Source organism: Grammomys surdaster, unplaced genomic scaffold (assembly GCF_004785775.1).
Source record: "Grammomys surdaster isolate TR1022 unplaced genomic scaffold, NIH_TR_1.0 270, whole genome shotgun sequence".
Classification (NCBI taxonomy): Eukaryota; Metazoa; Chordata; class Mammalia; order Rodentia; family Muridae; genus Grammomys; species Grammomys surdaster.
In genome coordinates this window covers 3,414,420-3,434,745 of record NW_021604711.1, presented here as the reverse complement: position 1 = coordinate 3,434,745, position 20,326 = coordinate 3,414,420, and the positions used below count along the sequence as shown (strand labels likewise).

The 20,326-nt window shown below is 54.9% G+C and overlaps 1 protein-coding gene across 1 annotated transcript in view; it reads right to left on the bottom strand.

The window, feature by feature from the left end:
• Positions 1 to 2,503: 2,503 nt before the first annotated feature.
• The window catches only part of Obscn (obscurin, cytoskeletal calmodulin and titin-interacting RhoGEF), a 113,094-nt gene continuing 95,271 nt past the window's right edge, over positions 2,504 to 20,326 (bottom strand). The window contains 27 exon segments of the mRNA XM_028776488.1: positions 2,504 to 2,751; positions 2,958 to 3,107; positions 3,310 to 3,385; positions 3,614 to 3,837; positions 4,062 to 4,301; positions 4,500 to 4,584; positions 5,142 to 5,312; positions 5,459 to 5,581; positions 6,279 to 6,446; positions 6,555 to 6,665; positions 6,817 to 6,897; positions 7,376 to 9,359; positions 9,650 to 9,727; positions 10,098 to 10,143; positions 10,235 to 10,387; positions 11,252 to 11,278; positions 11,450 to 11,622; positions 11,895 to 11,972; positions 13,144 to 13,204; positions 13,926 to 14,126; positions 14,225 to 14,303; positions 14,441 to 14,609; positions 14,923 to 15,035; positions 15,522 to 15,646; positions 16,004 to 16,100; positions 16,787 to 16,981; positions 19,199 to 20,322. Of these exon segments, the coding sequence (XP_028632321.1) occupies positions 2,574 to 2,751; positions 2,958 to 3,107; positions 3,310 to 3,385; positions 3,614 to 3,837; positions 4,062 to 4,301; positions 4,500 to 4,584; positions 5,142 to 5,312; positions 5,459 to 5,581; positions 6,279 to 6,446; positions 6,555 to 6,665; positions 6,817 to 6,897; positions 7,376 to 9,359; positions 9,650 to 9,727; positions 10,098 to 10,143; positions 10,235 to 10,387; positions 11,252 to 11,278; positions 11,450 to 11,622; positions 11,895 to 11,972; positions 13,144 to 13,204; positions 13,926 to 14,126; positions 14,225 to 14,303; positions 14,441 to 14,609; positions 14,923 to 15,035; positions 15,522 to 15,646; positions 16,004 to 16,100; positions 16,787 to 16,981; positions 19,199 to 20,322 (6,310 nt within the window). The 3' untranslated portion in view covers positions 2,504 to 2,573.

Here is a 20,326-nt window from a genome sequence, read left to right as displayed (position 1 = left end):
GTCTCACTGATTCCAACTCCCGTGTTGGGCAGCTTGTAACTGCTTGTAACTCCCACTGACAGGAATTACACACCCAGCTTCTGAGGGCATCTGCAATCACATGCTGCATAAACCCCTCTCAAGCACACACTACTAAAAAGTGTATTTAAAAGAGAAAACTGACACACCAGGCAGGTACGTGGTCACTGAAGAAGCAAGGGCTTCACAGGCCACCAGACTTAAGACACACAGCTCTTTCCCACACAGGCATGACAAAGTGGGGGTTCCATATGGTTTTTATCCCATGTGTTGGATGTGTATGACACACCAAAAGGACTTTGTTCCCTGGGGTTAGTGGGGATCTTGTTTTATAGTTTGTCAACTAGCCCTTTTCTGGTTACCAGCTTTATCTAGAGGACACCCTATGACATTTCCACGTTTGTCCCAGGCAGGGGAAGTGTAGCAGGTGAGTACAGCACTTGGATTATGCAGCCACACTGGCTGTGACTTGTAGACAGTGTGCTGCGTTTATGGTTTCTGGGGCAGGAGACCCTGGCAAACAGGTGAGACAGCCACATGGTTGAGACCAACATGTGCTCCTAGCCCTAGCCATGGCTTTGGAGAAGAGCAGGACACAGGTCCTGAGGAAGGATGAAGTTCATGACCAAAGCCAAATACCAGCTTCTCTAAGTCTGAAATGGTCTTTGTCCAGGGAATATACAAACAGCCAGGAACTCCCATGTCGGGAAAGAGCTCACGAAAGCAGTGAGACCCCCAGAGCACGGGGAGGCTCTCTAAGGTTCTTGGGAGCTACTCTCCTGTTGTACTCATTCTTGTATTCCTCAGACCTAAGTCAAAGTCTTGTCTCACAGATTCCCAACCACACAGTTGTAGCCAGCCTAAGTGAATTAAACCTCTTTGTCTTTTTGCAAGGTCAGCAGTGCTTTTAACCTCTAAGGCATTGGTTCTCAACCTTCCTAATGTCCTTTAATACAGCTCCTCATGTTGTGGTAAACCTCCAGCCATAAAATTATTTCGCTGCTACTTCATAACTGTAACTTTGCTTCTGTTATGAATAGTAATGTAAATATCCAATATGTAGCCCACAGGTTGAGAACCACAGCCCTAGGCCACGTCTCCAGCTCATGTTTCCTCGATAGTCTTTCTGACTGAAACAAGATAGAACTTTGATATAGTTGCTATTTTGAGGCAAAGTTTCACTATGTAGACCAGGTTGACTTTGAACTCAAGAGCTACACAGGACTCTGCCTCTAGAATGATGAGATTAAAGGCAAGAGCCACCACACCTAGCCCCTCAATGTACTTCTGGTTTGCATTTCCCTAGTAGCTAAGGAGATTGCCTATTTTCATGTGTTTATTAGCTATTTGTACTTTTTGACAGTTGTCTAACATTTTCATTGATAGGTTTTAGTTCTTCGTATAGTCTGGCTATTGATCTTTTGTCAGATGACTAGCTGGCAAAGATGGCTCTCCTGTTCTGTAGAGTCTTTTCACTGGCCGTTACTTCCTTTGCTGGCCAGAAGCTATTTGATTTTATGGTGTCTATTTGTATCCCAGAGGGTTCCTATCTTGCCATGTACCCAGAGGCAAGGAGAATCTGACAGGAAAGTGAGCTCTGGAGAGAAATGCTTGGTGTTTCTGGGAAGTTACAATTGCTTGCAGCTAACCGTCCACAGATCTTGTACATCAGGGCACATGGGCTTGAAGTCAAGGTTTCCACAGTAGTTTTGCTTGTGTTGCTTTAGCTGTTAAGAGACTGATTTACCTCACTCTCCTCCCACCCTCTGGTTTTCATAATTAACTTGAGGACTTCTCAGTTTGTCCTCTCTCAGTGCCATCCACTAAGAAGTGACACAGTCAGGGGACCTCACCAGAGGCCATATTACCGGGGGGGAGAGGGGATACAGACTTCAGCTTTCAGCTCCCACACTAGAAGATACATAACCCTTTCCACGTATTCAGCAGCCTCTGGTGCTCTTAACAACTGAGAACAAACTAGGAGTGTGTGCGCTGTACTGACCCTGGTGAAACCACAGGACCGCAAGCAGAGGCAATGGAAGACTGAGGGTGGGTGGCCTGGTTTTTACCACGGCCTTGAACCAGCAATTTCAAGACAAGACCCAGATAAAGACTCTAGGAAGTTCATGCCCAGCAGTACATCTTGTCGGTCCCTCAACACCTTTTATCTAAGACCTAACAACCAAGAGATTCGAGGCACCCACTACACACAAGGCTAGGAGAGAGGCCAGTAGGTTCTTGTGACGAGCAATAGAGGAGGCCCCAGAGGAACAGCTGGAAGGGATCTGAGGGCATCACTAGGGCTTCAGGAGCCAAAGGTTCCTGCTGATCTCCAGTTGTTAACCAGCCTGGTAGCAGTGGTGCTCTAAAGAGTCACCTATCTCAGAGACCTGACTTGGGACACAAGTTGTGATTCCTCAAGTTCCATAACACTATGAATGAAGATCGCAAACACTAGGGAGGTGACTCAATGAAACACTCTTTGGCTGTTTTCCATGTTTTATTGGCGGATGTCCGAATGTAGCTTGGCACATCTTTCTCTGTGGAGCTGGACCTCAGCGCACCTGGGCCAGGTTGTGCTTCTTGTAGAGTAGCGCCCGCCGCTTCTCGCGCTCACGCACAAAGGCGCGCAGTCGCGCGGTGGGGAAGGTTACGGGCGTGGGCCGGGAGCCGGTGGGGCCCTCCTCCGTCAGCCACCCGCACTGCAAGCAGGTGGAAGCGCACGGGCGGCCCCTGAAGCAGAGAGTGGATCAGCCCGGCTCTGAAGATTAGGTTGCACGGGGGGGGCGGGGGGGGCGGCGGGGATAAAACAAGCCAAGAGGGAAAGGCTGCGTGGTGGGTGGGGCTGGCGATGTGGGTTAGACCACCAGCCAAAAAGCAGTGGAGGGGGCAGGGCAAGGCAAGGTGGGGTGGGGCGGAGCACAGGTTGAGCTCCTTACCAGGGTTGAGCACACAATGAACTCTGCAGGAAGGCTACGGCACCTCCTGATAATCCTGCGTAGCAGCGACTCAACCGAATGAGTCCCTTGCGCAAGCCTTTCTGCAGATCGCGAGTCCCCTCGCTGCTCTCTGGGTACTCGCCACTCAGCCTGAGTGGGTGAGAGGCACAGGAGACTCAGTTACCCTTGGATAGATAGGAGATCCTGGGACATCGAGCTCCCCATAGAGGATGGTGGAGTGTGGGGACCAAATTCAACTCTGGATGTATTTGTGGGGGTGCACAGGGCTTTGTGTTGGTAGCTTGACCCACCCACCTAGCACAGCTTCCCCAGACACCCTAGAAGGACTCACATAATGAAGGCTGTTACACCAATAGCCCAGATGTCTGTCTGTGGAACAGCCCCTTGGCCTTCCAGAAGTTCTGGAGCTGCAGAGAAGCATGGGTAGACATGAAGTTGGGCACAGTTGGGTAAGTCAGGAGGTAGATGCCAGTGGAGGAGACAGCTGGCATGCAGAGCATCTGGGCCCAAGTGAATAGGCACGAGCATCTGGCCCTAGTGAGAGCCTGGTGGATGTCAGTGGAGCTGGGAGTGAGAGCAGACAGGGAAGAACTGCCCCGACAGATCAGAAGACAGGTCAATAGTCATATCCATACCCATGGTCTCCAGGTAGTCTTTGAAGTTCTCAGGGGGTGGGATCTTCTCTTGGCTGAGACTCTGGGCATTACCCAGGTCTATAACCTTAAGCAGGTTGTACTCAGTGACCATCATGTTCTCGGACCTCAGGTCCAGGTGCAGGATGTGTTGGGCATGCAGGTACTGGGTGGCACTCAGCATCTGCCACAGGTAGTCCTTCACATCAGACTCTGAGTAGGAGTCCCTAGAGACACAGATGGCTCAGAATAGCCCTGAGGCAGGTAGAATGGGTATCCTAACAAGGCCTGGCACACATGGGAAGGCTGAGAAACTGCCCCGGCAGGCCAGAAGAGGCATCAGGCTCTGCCTAGTCCCAGCTAGATGGGGTCAGACTGTTCTCACAGTCCCTCCCAGAGATCTCTGCTTGCATGACTGACTGTTTCCCAGGCAGACTAGGCTACCCCTCACCTCTCTGCCAGACAGGGTAGCAGCTCAGGGCCAGCGCACAGCTCCAGGATGAGCACCAGGTGCCGGGGACTGAGGTAGGCTGCATGGAGTTGGGCCAGGTGTGGGTGGTGCAGTCTCTTAAGTGCCTCATACTCTCTTAGTACAGCTGTCTTGTCTTCAGGCTGGTAGGGAACAATCTTAGCGGCCAGGGCCCGCCCACTTGCCTTCTCCCTACACTGCCGCACCACACTGAAGCGGCCCCTGCAGGAAGGAAACATGGGGAACCTGTAAGTACTCCCCACACACTTAGAGTAGCAAGGACCAAGCTCAGGGAGCAGATAAGGTAAGGAGCCAATAAAGACATGCTGGGCAGTTACACCGGAGTGTGGGTCATGGAAAGCCCCCAGGAAGATTTGGGGGACTGTCTCCACCCTCCCACCCTCTACAGACACCCCGCACCTCCGGATCTGCATCTGGAAGGCAAAGGTCTTTGTGCTGGGGAGAAGCTGTGCTGGCCTCCCCCGACTGCTTTCCTCCTCAGAGCCTGTGAGAAGTGAGACAGGGGACCTAGTCAGGGAGGGACATCCAGGCAGCCCTGTCCCTCCCACCATCTCCCAGTTCCTTCCCAAGCACTACAACAATGGCCCTTGCAGCTCCTGTGCACTCTGACCTCTCGTTCCTTGAACAACTAACGTTGTGTGGGTTGGTGGAGAAACTTGGATAGGACAGGGTCATGGCAGAATCTGTTATCTTAACTAATTGCATTCGTGATAATGGCAGAGAACCTTCCAGGTGGACCTGGATAGCAGTCACACCACATCCAGCTTTCTTGAGTCTCCACCACCCATTTCTAACCAACCACAGCAGCGTTCTTCCATCAGATGCAAACACAACACCCAGTAAAGTCAAAATCAACTGCAATCGACTGCCAGGGTGACATGAGGAGAGTTGGTGAGTGAAGAGGGACAGGGGGATAATGGGATCCCCAGGGAGTGCAGGCTTTGAAGGCTGAATGCAGGCATGTAGATCATTCTTGGACAACAGTGTGCCTATGCCTGATCTCATGGCCACCCTATCAGCCTCATCGGCCCCAAAGCTCACCCAGGTGGTTGGGTCCTCCGAGGAGGACCTGTTCTGAGGGGCTGCTGTAGGGGCCCATTCCTGCTTTGCTGACACATGCTGTCCGGAAGGTATACATGCCACCCCTGGACAGCTTGCCGCTGAGGTAGCAGCAGTCGGAGATGTCAGAGGCCAGGGTTGTCCAGCTGCCTCCTGACCACACAGGAGAAAGTAAGAAGCCAATGTGGAAAATCAAGGCACCCCTCTCCTGAGGCCACCCACAGACAGAGAGCAGACACACCCACTGTGCCTTTCCATGCCAACCCTTCAGAGACTCCCAAGCCTCGGGAAGCCTATACCTTCTAAACAGCACTGTACAATGTAGGTCACCGGGCCACAGGATTCCACAGGCTTCCAGACCAGCAGCACCGCATCTGTGTATAGTTCCCCGACCTCCGGGCGTGGAGAAGACGAAGGGCGCTCTGCAAGGGCAACTCCATGGTCAGCACGGACACTCAACCCTCAAGGAACAACCTCTGACCACACCCGTCTCACTCTGAGCAGCTGCCAGGCCTGCCCTCTACGTGTTCCGTCAGTTGATGGAGAGGGACTTCAAGCTAGGATGAATAGAAGAGGCTGGCGCCTCTCCTAGTGGGAGGGGGTGGTCCAGGGATACCTGCCTGGCAGTCTCTGTCTACAGCCCTCTCAGCTGGCCACCTCACTAGGGCACACTGGAGGTACTATGGAGTGGCCCTGGTTAGTGCCTCATCTTTGCTGAGTGCCCTAGCCCAAGGCTAACAGACCAGTCAGTGATGGACTGGTCCCACAGCTTGGCCCATAGTCCCTGTCTTCATCACCCTAGAAGTACCCTCGGATGCTGTGTGAACCAGAAAGCAATACAGGAAGATGAGGCGGTACAGTCAGGAGAGGGAGTTCATATCTCAGGCATGTGTAAGGGCATTCTGTTCAGCAGTGGAGCACACAGATAGACCTGGCGTTAGATGTGGTATGAGCGGCTTTATTTTCTTTGACTTTTCTTGAGTTCCCTACAAGCCCCAAGTTCCATGGACTCTCAGATAAGAACTCGTATTGTCCTGCTCACTAAGCAAAATGAGATGTCCTGGAACTCCTAGCCCAGCCCTCGTGCCCTGGTAGAGACTTCCAGAGTGGACCACATACCTGCTTTCCGCAGGACACCTGTGGTGACTGCTGTCCCCAGCGGATTGCTCACACAGCAGGTATATGTGCCCAGGTCCTCCTCTGTCACCACCAGGATGGTCAACAGCTGGAAGTTCTTCAGGGTGGAAGAGATGAGGAGGTGGCCGCTGCTCTCCAGAAGGACACCATCTGTGACAAGACAAAGCCATCTTGGCTTTCCCCAGGACAGCCACAGCATCCTGCCGGGCCTCCTTGTCCGCACCAATCCAGCACACAGACTCCAGGACAGCCCCTTACCTTTGCTCCAGGTAGCCTGGGCAGTTGGCTGGGCCAACACCTGGCAGGCCAGTGTCACTGATTGACCCAGGACCACAGCCTCGTCTGAGAGTTCTCTCAGGAAGGATGGTGCTGAGAGGGGGCAAAAGAAGAGCCTTGAGTGGAGACTGCCTGACCAGACAGCCCAGTCTGGACCCTGCTCAGCCCCAACAGAAGCCTCCCAAGCTTAGAGCTCTATATCAGAACCCCACACTAGACTCCCACTGTTGTGATCCCTGCTTACCTTGGTCCCTGCCCTTTAGGCCTGACAGCCGGAAAGAAGCTAGGCCTGCCTTCTTTCTGGGAGGCCCTTCTTTCTCAGGACCTGTGGAAGAAAGAGGCCCAGGAGCTTGGGGAGAGAAACAGGATAGCACTAGCTTCCTCTACCTGGGAAATCTAGCTTGGAGGCTGGCCCTGGGGTAAGGAAAGTCAGAGGTCATGGAGGCTCTGAAGATGAAGGGGCTCTGGGCTCACTGAGAGCTATGTCAGAGGATCTAGGTTTGGGGTGGCTCCTGGGCCAGAGGTCTGGGGTCTGGTGAATTGACCCATGGACTGTCTCTCTCCTCAAAGGTCTGCCTCTGCTGTTAGCACTAGGCTATCAGAGATAGTTTCAGATACCCAGGAAGGAGGGGTGTCAGGGCTGCAGAGGGGAAACCAGGATTTGAGCCAAGACCTATGGGGTCAGGCTGGAAGGTGTGGGTGGTATAGAACAGGAAGAGGAGGCCAGTGGGGACTTGAGAGGGCACAAGAGAACCTGGTAGCCCCATGGATGCAGAACAAGGGGTGTGGACAGGGGAGGTTACCTTCTGGCCTGCCCTTCAGGATCCTGGAGATGTGGGCCATGGAAGCCTTCACCCTCTGGCGCAGCCCGAGCTCCACAGGCTCCTCCCCTGACAGGCACCTCCCAGGGAACTGGAAGAGGCCACGGGAGGGGGACCACTTGCGCTTCCTGCTCACAGCAGCCTCGCCCAGCAGTGCTTCCAGGTCCCCGGACTCCTCTGGCTCCTCTGTAATCTCCAGACCAGCACGCAGTCCCAGCTCGCCAGGCCAGGGCCACACGGCCTCTTCCAGGAAACCTGCCAGTCCTTGCCCGGCTTCAGTTTCTGAGTCAGGTGACTCTGGCTGCTCTACAGGTTTGGGGACCCTCCTGAAGATCATGAACTCAAATGGGAGGTATTTGATGTCGTATAGATCGGAGAGGTTAAGGTAAGCAGGATCTACCTCGGAAATGTCCAAGGAGATGGTGTCGGCTGCTTCCGCATCACCAGACAGATCCCGGATCTGTACCAGGGAAACCTGCTCAACTTCCTCCCATGGGGTGAGGCTTGGAGAGGTCCTTGGGGAAACTCCACTGGCCTCAGCAGTAGGCCCTGAGCTGTCCAGCGGTTGAGGGCTCTCAATCGCAGCTTCCTCCTGCTCTTCTGAGGACTGGGACACAGCCCAGGCCATCCTCGCCCAAAGAGGACCCTGCCCTAGCATCCCCCCTGCATCCCCACCAAAGGCAAAGGTGCCATAGCCTGCCACCCCTGCATAGCCCCCACGGGATTCCAGAGAGAACTTCCGGGTGGTGGCCTGCTCCTGAGGCCGCTGTGGAGGAGGCGTGAAGTCACATGTGTCCCCAGCCTCAGACAAGCCTTCAGTATCCAGGGACGCATCTGCTTGGGAGGCTGACCCTGGGGAACTGGAGGGAACTGGACAAGGCCTTTCAGGTAGAGAGCTATCCTGAGGTTCCTTCTCAGAACCCAGAAGGGGGCTTGCTTGAGTTGGGAATGGGGCTGCCTGAGGCTGCTCTGACAAGAGCGGGCCACAGGGTGTTGAGAGCTCTCTCTTTAGTGACTGTGGAGGTAAGGAGCCAAGCGACTGTGGTGATGGAGAGCCACAGCCCTCCTGGGGTCCAGAACCCAGTTCAGAGTGACAGGAAGGGGCTGGTTTCCCTCTACAACTGTCCCGGGATGGTCCTTCTTGCTTAACAGGCCTCGAGTCACCACTCATAGGTGGAAAAGGGACAGATTCCTGCAAGAACCCCTCTTTGTGCCCCATGTCCTTAGCAGTGGTTTCATGAGTGAACCTTGAGGAGGGTGGCACCAGGTATTGTTCTTTGCATGCCTCAGGAAAGGGGCCGGTAGTGACTGGTGGGTTGTCCAGCGAGCGGCTTCGGCCTGGGACCTCTCTGACATTGGAACTAGGTAGTCGCAGGGCAGTCTCAAAGGATGGTGTCTTGGTCATCAGAGAGGCCTGCTCCTCCCTAGCAGCCTCTTCCTCCAACAAGCTGTACTCCATCAGTGGCTCTCTCAGACCGGGGAGGGCCCTTGCAATGTACCCACCCTTTAGCAGGTGCCGCTTCCGAGCAGGGTGCCTCTTGGCACCCAACGTTTTGCTCCCACGCTCTGCACCCTCGCCAGCTTGCTGGTAGAACAAGCTGCTGATGACGCTGTGCCGGGGCACACAACCTGGGCTTGCTGGAGGCCCAGCACCCTGGGGGGATGCTGGCACGGCTGCGTCAGCAGTGGGCATGCTGGCCTCTGTCTCCTCTGGGAGGCTGGCTGAAGGCCTCAGAAAGCCCCGAGGGTGCAGCAGTGGCGAGTGAGTCACAGGGGAAGGTGGCAGCGACTTAGCCCTGGCAAATGGGGCAAGCTCATTGTCCGAGGAAGACGATGAGCTGGAGGAGCCACTGGCTTCCCCACGTAGGTGCCGGGCCACTCCTAGAGACGGACTGTCTGGAGGGCCCTGGAGCAGTTCAGGGATGGAGCGCATCACCAGGATAGACTTGTAGCTCATCAAGGAACGCTGGAAATGGGAACAGAGGGACATCCATCAGGCATGATTGGTCATGGCAGGAGGTGGGATCTCCATTGCCTCTTTGCTTCGATAGGGCCCAGAGGGGTTACTCAGGACATCTGGGTCCTCTGCACCTCCTGCTCTATTGCTCTGCCCCACCACCTGGTGCACACAAGGGAACCCAGAATCATGGAGCAGGCCAGCCTGGCCCTGTGCTCCTGGCCTAAGTGGGTCACATGGCTAGATCCAGGTTCCCTTCCCTGACCTCAGCACCTCTTTCCTGGGAAAAGGGGACTCACCTGCCAGCGACTTCGAGCAAGAAGGAACTTGAGCTGTTTGGTGTTGATGAAGTGGGCTTCCTCAGCCGGCATGGATTTCTGCAGTGGGAGGGGAGTGGCTGTGGTAACAAGAAACAGACCCTGGTGCCCTGGTGGGAGTCCTCCAGGGATGCAGGCCCAGCAGGGTGGAGGCAACAGACTTCAGGGTCTCCTCTCAGACACTCTGGAATCAGGACACTGCAAGTCCCTCTCCCAGATGCCCAGGAAGGCAGAAGGAACCCCTCGTTGCTAACTGCAGAGCAGTCCTCTGTGGAGAACTCCAGGACCCCCTTGCCAATATGAAGGCACTAGTGTCCTCTGAATTGGGGTGGGGGGCAACAGGCCAGAATAATCTATACTGATGAGAACTCTTGGCCTTTGTTTCTCTCTCTGCAGAGCAGCGAGTTGAGCTCAAGCTGGGCCTACTTACCAGGAACCAGGGGTGGGCAAGGCACTGGGAAGCGCTAGGCCGGGCCCTAGAGGAAGAAGCAGGCCAGGTGGGCTAGTCAGTCAGGTGTGACAGGGCTGACTGGAGCTCGGGCAGGTGAAGGACAGGTGTGCACTCACCTGGGGGTCTTTTGCAGCGTGGCCTTGATGAAGTCCTTGGCATCCTCACTCAGGTGAGCAGCCATGGGACTGCTCCAAGAGACTCGCCCCTCCAAAACATTGAGCAAGGTAGCACGGTCGCTCTCTCCAGCAAATGGGGATGAGCAGGTGAGGCTGAAAGCAGAGAAGTGGGGAGGCTGACTCTCAGAGAGGATTCCCTGACTGGATGTGCACCACACTTATCTAGACCTGAGGATTTGAGGAAATGTCTCAGGCTGGACCAGAACAACCCAGCATTAGCTTGGAGCAGGGATCTAGGCTTAGTTACCAGGGCTCAGACTGGGATGAGAATCCAGGTTCAGGCTGAGGTGAGGATTAGGAGTTATCCCATAGCAGAGATGGTGGCTCAGCTCTAATGGGGCATATGAGGTAAACCTGACGTGGGTATCTTGGCTCTGACTTCGGTAAAACTAAAGGCTCATCCTGAAGTGGTCACTTGCCCTTGTCCTGACATGGAGACTCATGTCCAAAATAGGACAGAGATATATGCTCAGCTTGCAGTATGGACATAGCCTTCATTTGAGGTAGGGGTTTGGGTTCAAGAAAGGTATACAAAGTCACTTTGAGGTGACACCTAGCCTTAAGCTAGGGAAGAGCCTCAGGTTCAGAATGGGAAGAGATTCAAGGTCTGTTTAGGGTAGGAACTAGCATTTGCCAGGGTAGAATTCAGAGTTCAACCTGCAGAGAAGAGCCAAACTTGAGCATACCACTAGCACTTTCAGGACATCAGGGACAATGAGTGTCCCATGGTCAAGCCCCCAGACCTGCAGGGGCAGTGGCTAAGATCTGCCTCATGACAGTGGGGTGTTAGTAGGAAGCATTAAACAACACATTTTTTTTAATCAGGGTTGGCCTACTGCCTGGTCTCAAAATAGCTGCCTGCTGTGTCTCGGGGCTGATCTGGGGAGTAGCCAGCAATGTGCTTGGCCTACACTGAAGGGTCAGCTTGGAAGAGGTGGTAGAGCAGGGTCTGCTTACCTGAGGTAGGAGATGACACCCATCGCCCTGTAAGAAGGAAAACACCACATTTGTGAGTCATACCAGGCCTGTCCCACAGGCAAGGGGTATGCATGTCGGGGCTGGAAGGGGAGGCAGAGGCTCAGAGGCTGCCAGACAGACCCACGGAGGACAGAGAGGCTCCCAACCAACAGCCCTCCTGGTGGGCCATCCACTCACCAGATGTCTGAGCCCTCACTCACAGGACTCTGCTCGATGATCTCTGGGGACACGAATTCAGGTGAGCCGTACTTGCTGTACTGTGGCTCTGAAGGGGTGATCTTTTGGGCAAAGCCAAAGTCACAGATCTTAATGTCTTCCCGAGCTGGGTGCACCATCAGGATGTTGGGGGGCTGTCAGGCAGAGTTGGGAAGTTGCTGAGAGCTACACTTCATGAGAGAGGAAACTCCTACTCTCTGGGCCTAGGGGAGCACTGAAGAGTCCTTGACGCTGGTAAAGGGCAGTGGGGAGTCCCCAGGTCAGACTAGGCATCACATTCCTCCACCAGAGCCAAACCCTACCTGATGGCTGGGAAGCAGTGAGTTCCCTGTCCTCAGTAGAACCCAAGCGCAGGGGCTCCCACCTGTCCCCGCTCTGAGTCCTGGAGGTACCATAAGGTCAATACCTTTATGTCCAGGTGGAGGATATCATGGCTGTGCAAATAGTGTAGGCCTTCCACCAGCTGCTGGATGTAGACCTTGACCTGTGATAAAGGCCGGGTACAGTTCGGAGCTAGCCCCCAAGAGGCTGGCTCAGGAACCTCCTGAAGACCTGGCCCAGGTGAGGGGCCAGCCCCAGATACCTCCTGAAGGCCTGGCCCAGGTGAGGAGCCAGCGTCAGGTACATCCTGAAGGTCTGGCCAAACTGAGGAGCCAGGCTCAGGTACCTCCTGAAGGTCTGTCCCGGGTAAGGAGCCAGCCTCAGGAACCTCTTGAAAGCCTGGACCAACTGAGGGGCCAGCCTCAGGTACCTCCTGAAGACCTGGCCCAGGTGAGGGGTCAACCTCAGGTACCTCCTGAAGACCTGGCTCAACTGAGGGGCCAGCCTCAGGTACCTCCTCAAGGCCTGGCCAAACTGAGAGTCCAGGCTCAGGTACCTCCTCAAGACCTGGCCAAACTGAGAGGCCAGGCTCAGGTACCTCCTCAAGACCTGGCCAAACTGAGGGGCCAGGATCAGGTACCTCCTCAAGGCCTGGCCAAACTGAGAGGCCAGGCTCAGGTACCTCCTCAAGGCCTGGCCAAACTGAGAGGCCAGGCTCAGGTACCTCCTCAAGGCCTGGCCCAGTTGAGGGGCCAGGCTCAGGTACCTCCTGAAGGCCTGGCCAAACTAAGGGGTCAGCCTCAGGTACCTCCTGAAGGCCTGGCTCAACTGAGGGGCCAGCCTCATATACTTCCTGAAGGTCTGTCCCAGGTGAGAGTCCAGCCTCAGGTACCTCCTGAAGGCCTGGCCCAGATGAGGGGCCAGCCTCAGGTACCTCCTGAAGGCCTGGCCCAGGTGAGGGGCCAGCCTCAGGTTCCTCCTCCATTCTATTCCAGCTTGCTTCCATCATCAAGCCTTCCTCCTCTTAATTCAGGCCCCACGGGTCAGGTAACCAACAAAGTCACAGGTCAGGAACCTGTGAGCTCCAGGGCTAGGGGTTTCCCAAAGGTGTGCTGAGCCTAAATAGGCAGGAAGCAGCAGTCTGTTCCAATCAGGGAGGGGCAGACATCACTAGGACAGCTGGGCTGGTATGGTCAGGAGGGGTAAGAGAGGCTGGTTATACCTGGGTACCTTGGAAGCTACAAGGGACTCAAGTCAAAGAGGCTGTGTCTGGGGACTGGGATGTGCGCTCTGACTCTAGGGACCCACTCAGGCAAGAAGAAGGTAGCGATTACCTCAGCTTCAGTCACTACACCCTTCTTGAAGAGTCGATCCAGCAGCTCCTCAGATGAGCACCTGGGTTTGGTCAAGGAAAGCTGCACCTGGTTGGAACCCACCTGACTACTAGGCCTGTGTTCACAAAAAGGTACCCCGGACTCCAGGCTCCTGTGAGCCAGATCTGGAAGTGCCGGTATTGAGATGAAGGAGAATGGGATGAAGACTCCTGGGTCCCAGATGGTTCACAACCCTGAGAAAGGGCCCTTCAGAAAGACCCTCTGGTGAGTGAGGTTGTTGAGCAGCAGCCTGATGGAACTGGGGTATCCTTTCACCTCTGCACAGAGCCCACTCCAAGCACCCCTTTCCTAAGATCCTAAGACACAGTTTCAGGAGTGATAGGCAGCCAGGTCATGAAATAAATAAGATCCCCAAACACGCCCCCATGGGTGTGACAGAGACCAGGAAGAGCTGGGCTGGGAGCCCCTCTCCAGTATCCAAGAGGTTACCTCTGAGAGGGATCCAGTCCATCCTTGATAAGAATCAAGTCTGTGGTGGCCCCCATCTGTGACCCACAAAAAGGAAAGCTCTCATGTCCAAAACCCCAACCACGTCACTTTGAGTTGTAGGCTCAGGAGCTGCTGTCACACCCAGTCACAGCACCAGGAACAGGATGCTCAGAGGTGGGACTAGTACTTGTCACGATAGCACCCAGGAACAGGGACTCCACACTCAGCAACGCCAGCCCTAGTCTGGGACCTGATGCCTTTTGAACTCTCTCAGGGGTTCAGGTGCAGGATACAGTTCCAAGATAAGGATGAGAGTCTTCCGGGTCTCAAACTGGTCCAAGAGCCCAGTGACCAGTGGGTGGCCAAGTGTAGCCAAGATGTCTCGTTCTTGGTATGCCTGGGCCCGAGTTTTGCTCCGAAGGGGGATGAATTTGGCTGCACAGGACATCTTGTTTCCTTTATGCTGAACCCTTTTTACGAAACCGAACACACCCCTGGGAGTGAAGAAGGAGAGAGGGAACCCATGGTAGGTACCATGCTGAGGGTGCCCTGGGAAGGCTTGGAGACTGTGGAGCAGGTGAGGAACCGATACCTCCCGATCTCTTCTTGAACCTCGTAGAAGGAATGCAGTTTTCTCCGATAGACTTGCTTTTCGGCATCTAGCTTGTCCCCTACCGTCAAAGCACAGGACAGGTACACTATAGGCAGCCATGAATTGACCCCACTGTTCTCCCCTGCAATGACAAGGGTTGCTCCCTGGTGCCTATAGCCTGCCCTGGGAGAGCCTGGGAGGAGCCAGCCAACTCACCCCCATGGACCAGCAGCTCCGCCTTGCAGAGCACCTGTCCACCTGTGTTATTGGCAACACATGTGTAGACACCAGCATCATGTGGCGCCACGTCAGTCAACACCAAGGAATAAGTGGTTCCATCTTGCCTCTGGCTCAGCCGGGCACCATCCATCAGCTGGGTGCTGTCCTGAACAAACAGGAGACAGGCTGGGCTACCATCAGTCTATCCTGGGATATGCCAGCACCTGGACTCACACACCCTCCCTGGAGTAGTACTTCCAATACCTGCTGTGTGCCCAGCCCCAGGAGCAGGCCAGACGTGGGATGGGAAGATAACATACTGGACTGCAGGGTGGGGCTATGGGATGGGGGTTACAGATTGCATAGTGGGGTGCATGAGCCCCCTTCCATACTCGCACATGGTCTCATGCATACATGCACCCATGCCCTCCAGCTCCCGAAGCCCGTCTCCTCCCCCTGCTGCCTGGGCCTACTCTTACCTTGTACCAGGTCACTGTGGGCGGTGGGTTGCCTTCAATGACAGCATCAAACTGTGCCATGTCCCCTACTTGTACTTGTATGTCCTCAATAGTGACCTGCATGGATGGGGGCCCTGGGAGAGGCGGGAAGAGAGCCCGTGTGGAGCAACTCTCGGGCTTCATAGCCCGAGGCGCACAGCCCGCCGTGTACATCTGTGGTCTGGAAAGCTTGATGTCCCTCGGACCACAAAGCCCACTTCTTTCTCTGGTGACCCCAACCTCACTGCCTAAGCCCTTGGTGGTTGTGAAGTGCTTCCTTCAGCACAGCCCGTGTCCTTCCTGCCTTAACTTCAGCTGGCCAAGCAATTACAAGGACATCAAGCCAAAGCAGGCAGAGTGCTAAGAGCCGCTCTCAAGCATGGAGCCTGCAGGCACCACATCTGCTGCCGTTTGCCTCTTCCCAGAGGGTTCTAGGCCCTCCAAGGGGACACAGAAAAAAAAGAGATGGGGAAACGTGGACTAAGGCGTCATACCATGTGACTTAATCAGACCCTCATAAAAATGCCCCCCCCCAGCACCCAGCATGGGTGGACTCCCATCTGGCTGGCCCGCTTCCGTACTTGTGACACTTGTGTCAGGAGCTTGGCACACATAGGTCCTCTGTGTGGTCTCCACGATGACTTGGCTGTGTACATCCAAGAGCAGCTGCCCAGTGCCTGCACCTGGCCAGGCTGTGCCCTCCACCCTGGAGTCAAGACAGGGTGCTCTCTGCTCACTGAAGCACTCTGACTCTACCTCTCAGGGACCTGAACCCCAGGAGAGGATAAGGACCCTACTGTCCCTACTTGTGGGGTTAGATATGTGCGTAGAGCCCCCCCCCCCGCTTCTCCCCAAGACCTTGTGCTCTAGGGTAGGTCCTTCATCCCTCCCCTGCCCACCAGCTTGGGGCGGGGGCCTGTAAGAAGTGTGTTGGAGAGTTTTAAGTCCATCCTGTTAACTCTTCAAGGCCATGAGGCCAAAGCAAGTAGGTTCTGCACTGCCCACCCAGGGGTGTCCCTTGGAGGGCAGTTTCACACGTGACCCATCTGGCTCGGGAGGTTACCGAATGGGTACGGTCCATCCCTGGGACCCAGAAGTTGTTGTCTTCTCCTGCTCCAGGCCTTTGTGTGTGCCAGGCTGCGAGACCTCCGGGAGTCCACCTGGCAGACAGCAGGGAGCCTAGTGAGTTGAATCCTGGCTGGGGTGGGGAGGGCATTCTTTAACAAGCATGGGTTCCCCATGTGACCAGTGTAGGGTAGACTGGAGAATCAAGAGCAGCTCCAGGGCCAGGATGAAAACCTGGAGTGAGAACTAGGCAGTCCTGGCCACCACAACCTAGTACTGCCCACTGGCTGTCTTGCTGAAGCCAGATCTGAGACCTCTCCAGTTCCCCACCAGGGCAACAAGCCTGGCATCCCAGACCTCCAGCCAGGCTGGCATTGGGATGTAGGTCTGCCCTCCAGGATCTGTATATCCAGCCAGGCTGAAGTGATGGTGACATGACAGCAGGACACAGGTGGCAGTGTGGGATTGAGTGGACAGATGACACATCTGGGGAAACTGAAACTCCAAATGGCAGTGAGCACCTCTGGGTCCTTTTACATGCACAGGTGAACTGGGTGGGCCCAGTTCACAGATTGGGAAACTGAGGTCAAGTTAAGGATGAGCCATGACCAGGCAAAGTACACGATGACACATAAAGCCATAAAGGTACCCCGGAGCTCTGCAAGTTTATAACCATGAAATGGGCAATCAAGGTGACACTTTGGATCACGTGGCCAAGGGTTGGGTGGGGTTAGCAAAGGAGGGGAGGAGTCTTTGCAGTCAGCTCCCTACTGGACCTTACCGGGTGTACCTGAAGCTGTGCCTGGAATCTGGGGAGCAGCTTCTTCAAATGCAGGTGGCTCACTTTGTCTGGTGTTCTGGAAATCCCCTGGAGAGGGACTGAGGGCTTCTGAGCCCAGCAGTCTCCAAAGGACAGAAGTGGCTTCTTGGTCAGCTCCATCCTGGGTGTGGTGGGCAGAGCCCTCCATGGAGGTGTCTGTGGATAGGAGGGAGGGAATACAAGGTAAGTCTGTACTGGGGATAGAAATCCCAGGCACAGGCTCGAGTGCCCACCCCAGTTCTCTTCTCGGAGACTGCCCTCTTGCACCTGACCTGCTGCTACCACTGTTCCTTGCTTGGGAAGCCGTGGGTGGGGGGTGTTCAGGAGGAATTGCAGGCACATTGAGGAGCTCTGAGCCCAGGGCTGCTGCTTACAGGACCACTGCTGCCCCCACCCCAGATCCATGTACACTCAGGGCCACCCTCTTCAAAGCTCTAGGGAAAGTACATCTTCAGAAAGCCACCATCTTCAGTGTGCCTCTAGTCCCACACACCTTCCATCCAGCCCTGGCTGTCCTCAGGGCTAACTCTAGACCCCAAATCTTAGACTGACTGGTGCACATTAAGGACCAGGGGAACTGTAGGATTGGGTGTTCAGGAACCATGACCCTATTTCACCTCCCAGGGCAGCTCATGTCTCACCCCATGTGGCTGATGGCTTTCTGCCCCATACCTAAATGGTCCAAGCCCAGTCCAGGCCTGTGTCCTTACCCAATTCCTAGTAAGCAACACCCCAGCATGCCTCTAAACCTCTCTTGGGTATGGCTCCTGGACTTTCTCCACGTGCCTCCTTTCAGACCTGGATACCTATGTGGGGGCCCAATACACATGCCCTAGGACTACTGACCACTCCTTTGCCAGTAAACCTCCTTCCTGCCCAGAGCCTTCCCAGCCAAGATCCTCCTCAGTATTTGGGGATGAGGCATCTCTGACATCCCCAGACACAACCTGGACAAGCTGTTCCCAACCCCAACAGGCCAGAAGCAGCCTTTAGAGCAGGCCTCATAGCTAGAGGTTTCCTGGGGTCCCATCCATCCCCTTACAGGCAAGTGCTAGTATCCTGAGTCATCTCCTCTGCAGATGGTGAGATTTACCACTATACACCAAGAGCTTAGAACACAAAGGTCACCCAATCTCACCTCTGACTCCCCATTCGTTCTACAATGGCTTCAGCTATCCAGGGATTAGGAAAGCCTCCTCAGATGCTGACAGGTCAAAAGTGACTGTGATGGCTGCCCTGGTTACACCATGAGTCCCAAGGACCAGCTCTATAGATGGTCAATGACCAATTTAAATCCTGTCCCTAATCTACCTGTTATGGTTTGTATATGCTCGGCCCAGGGAGTGGCACTATTAGAAGGTGTGGCCTTGTTGGAATAGGTGTGCCACTATGGGTATGAGCTTTAAGACCCTCATTCTAGCTGCCTGGAAGCCAGTATTCTCTTAGCAGCCTTCAGATGAAGATGTAGAACTCTCAGCTCCTCCTGTACCATGCCTGCCTGGATGCTGCCATGTTTCCACCTTGATGAGAATGTACTGAATCTATGAACCTGTAAGCCAGCCCCAGTTAAATGTTGTCCTTATAAGACTTGTCTTGTTCATGGTGTCTGTTCACAGCAGTAAAATCCTAATTAAGACACTACCTATGAACCTCAAGGTGGGCTGGGACCTGCATGCACTTCATCAGGGTACACAAGTAATCAACCACCCTAGAGGCCTATGTGATCTGAGACGTAATGTTGAAGAAATGAGAGTAGATCTAGCAGGTGGCTACAAGAGGAGAGGACCCTGAGCTTCTGGGTGAACAAGCAAGAAAGAGCAGAGAGCAGGGTCTGGGACTTGATTTATTGTTCTTCCAGGGCAATGACCAGGGATTTCCCCCCACCCTAATCTGTGTCCACTATAGAAGTGGCCCTGAAGAGCGGCAGAGCTGGTGCCAGGTAAACACATGTCTTAGGTGTAGCATTGGAGAAAACCCTCTATGGGGATATGTCTCAGAGCAAACACCCAAGTCCACATCTTGTTTCTAGAGCCCCACAGAAGGGACTGAGAGGTGGAGTCCAAAGTCGGAGTCTCAGGACTACTCCTGGCCAGGGTTCTTCTGAAGTGACATCAGCGTACTCCAACTCTGCAGGGACTTCCCCCATCCTCCCGGCAGAGATCGGGTCCAGTGAGGTAGGCAGGACCGGGCAGGAAAGCAAGGAAGGCTCAATCCCAGGCTGGAGAAGAACAGGGGGTGGGAAGTCCCCGAGGTAAGCTGTGGGTTCCAGGGTTGATGCTGGTACCTGGCAGGGTCCAAGGCTCTGGGCCGCTCGCCTTACCTTGTTGTCCCTATGCTGTGTCCTCAATATGTGACATCAGCCCTGGGATGGGCCTGGGGCCTCTCCACCATCTGGGTTAATATGCAAAGTGACTGTCTCTCCTACAGCCCCAAAGCTGACTGTCTGGGTGGAGACTTCTGTCTTGAAGCTTCCATGGCCACTGTCGACAGAACTCTGGACATGGGTACGGAAGGAGCTTGTCCAAGGGGCAGCACTCACTGGACCTGTCCAGGCCTCACGCAAAAGGAAGGAGACGCTCTCAGGGCTGTGGACCTGAGAACCTGGCCTGAAGAAGCTGGGGGTGGCACTGGGGCCTGGAGGACGCCCCACATTGAGCAGGACAGGTTGCCCCACAGTGGGCTCGCTGATCTCTCTCTGGAGCACAGAGACTTCACAGGGAGGTTCATCAGGGGTTTTGGGGGTGGGGTCCCCACAGCCAAAAGTCTCTCCTTCCTGGGGAACATAATCTTCCAGGTCAGCCAATGTCAGCACCCGGCCATTGTGTGTGAGGATTTTGGGGTCACGGCCCTGAAGGCTGTCAATGTCCTGCGGTTCTTCCATCCGGAAGGTATTCTCGTCTTCGTCATTGCCTCCTTCCTTCCTCTCAATGTTCTCTTCCTCCTGGGAGGCTCTGACCTCCTCTGGCTCAGGGTTAGCAGCTGTCCAGTCCACATTGCCCACTGAGTCCACTTGGAAGACAAAAGGTTCACCAACATGGACCACAGTGGGACCCCAGGTCCGGGCTTCCTGGTACACACTCTTGTTGTTGGAGTTGTTGGCATTTGGGTCCCTACCAGGGATCCCACCAGGCAGTGTGAAGAGAATTCCTTCTCCATGGCTGGTCGTCTCTCGGACAGGAGATGCACCTCGTGACCCTGTCTTCTTCACCCGGACTTCAATGGTTTCCTCCACCTCTAACCACTTGGGCTGGGACTGCGAGGCTGGAGTGTGGGCCTCAACTTCTGTCACATACAATGCAGGCACTGGGGCCTTCCTGCCTTGTTCTACTTCAAGCCTCCGGGATGGGCTGGTCCCTGGTGGGTACAGCATCTCAGGGGCCAACAGCCCTGGCCTCCGTGGACTGGCAGAGCGGCGGGAGGGTGAACGGGAGGGAGACTTGCTGGGGGACTGTCGTCGGCCACGAGGACTCTTCACTACAGTGGTGATGGTCTCCTCTCTGG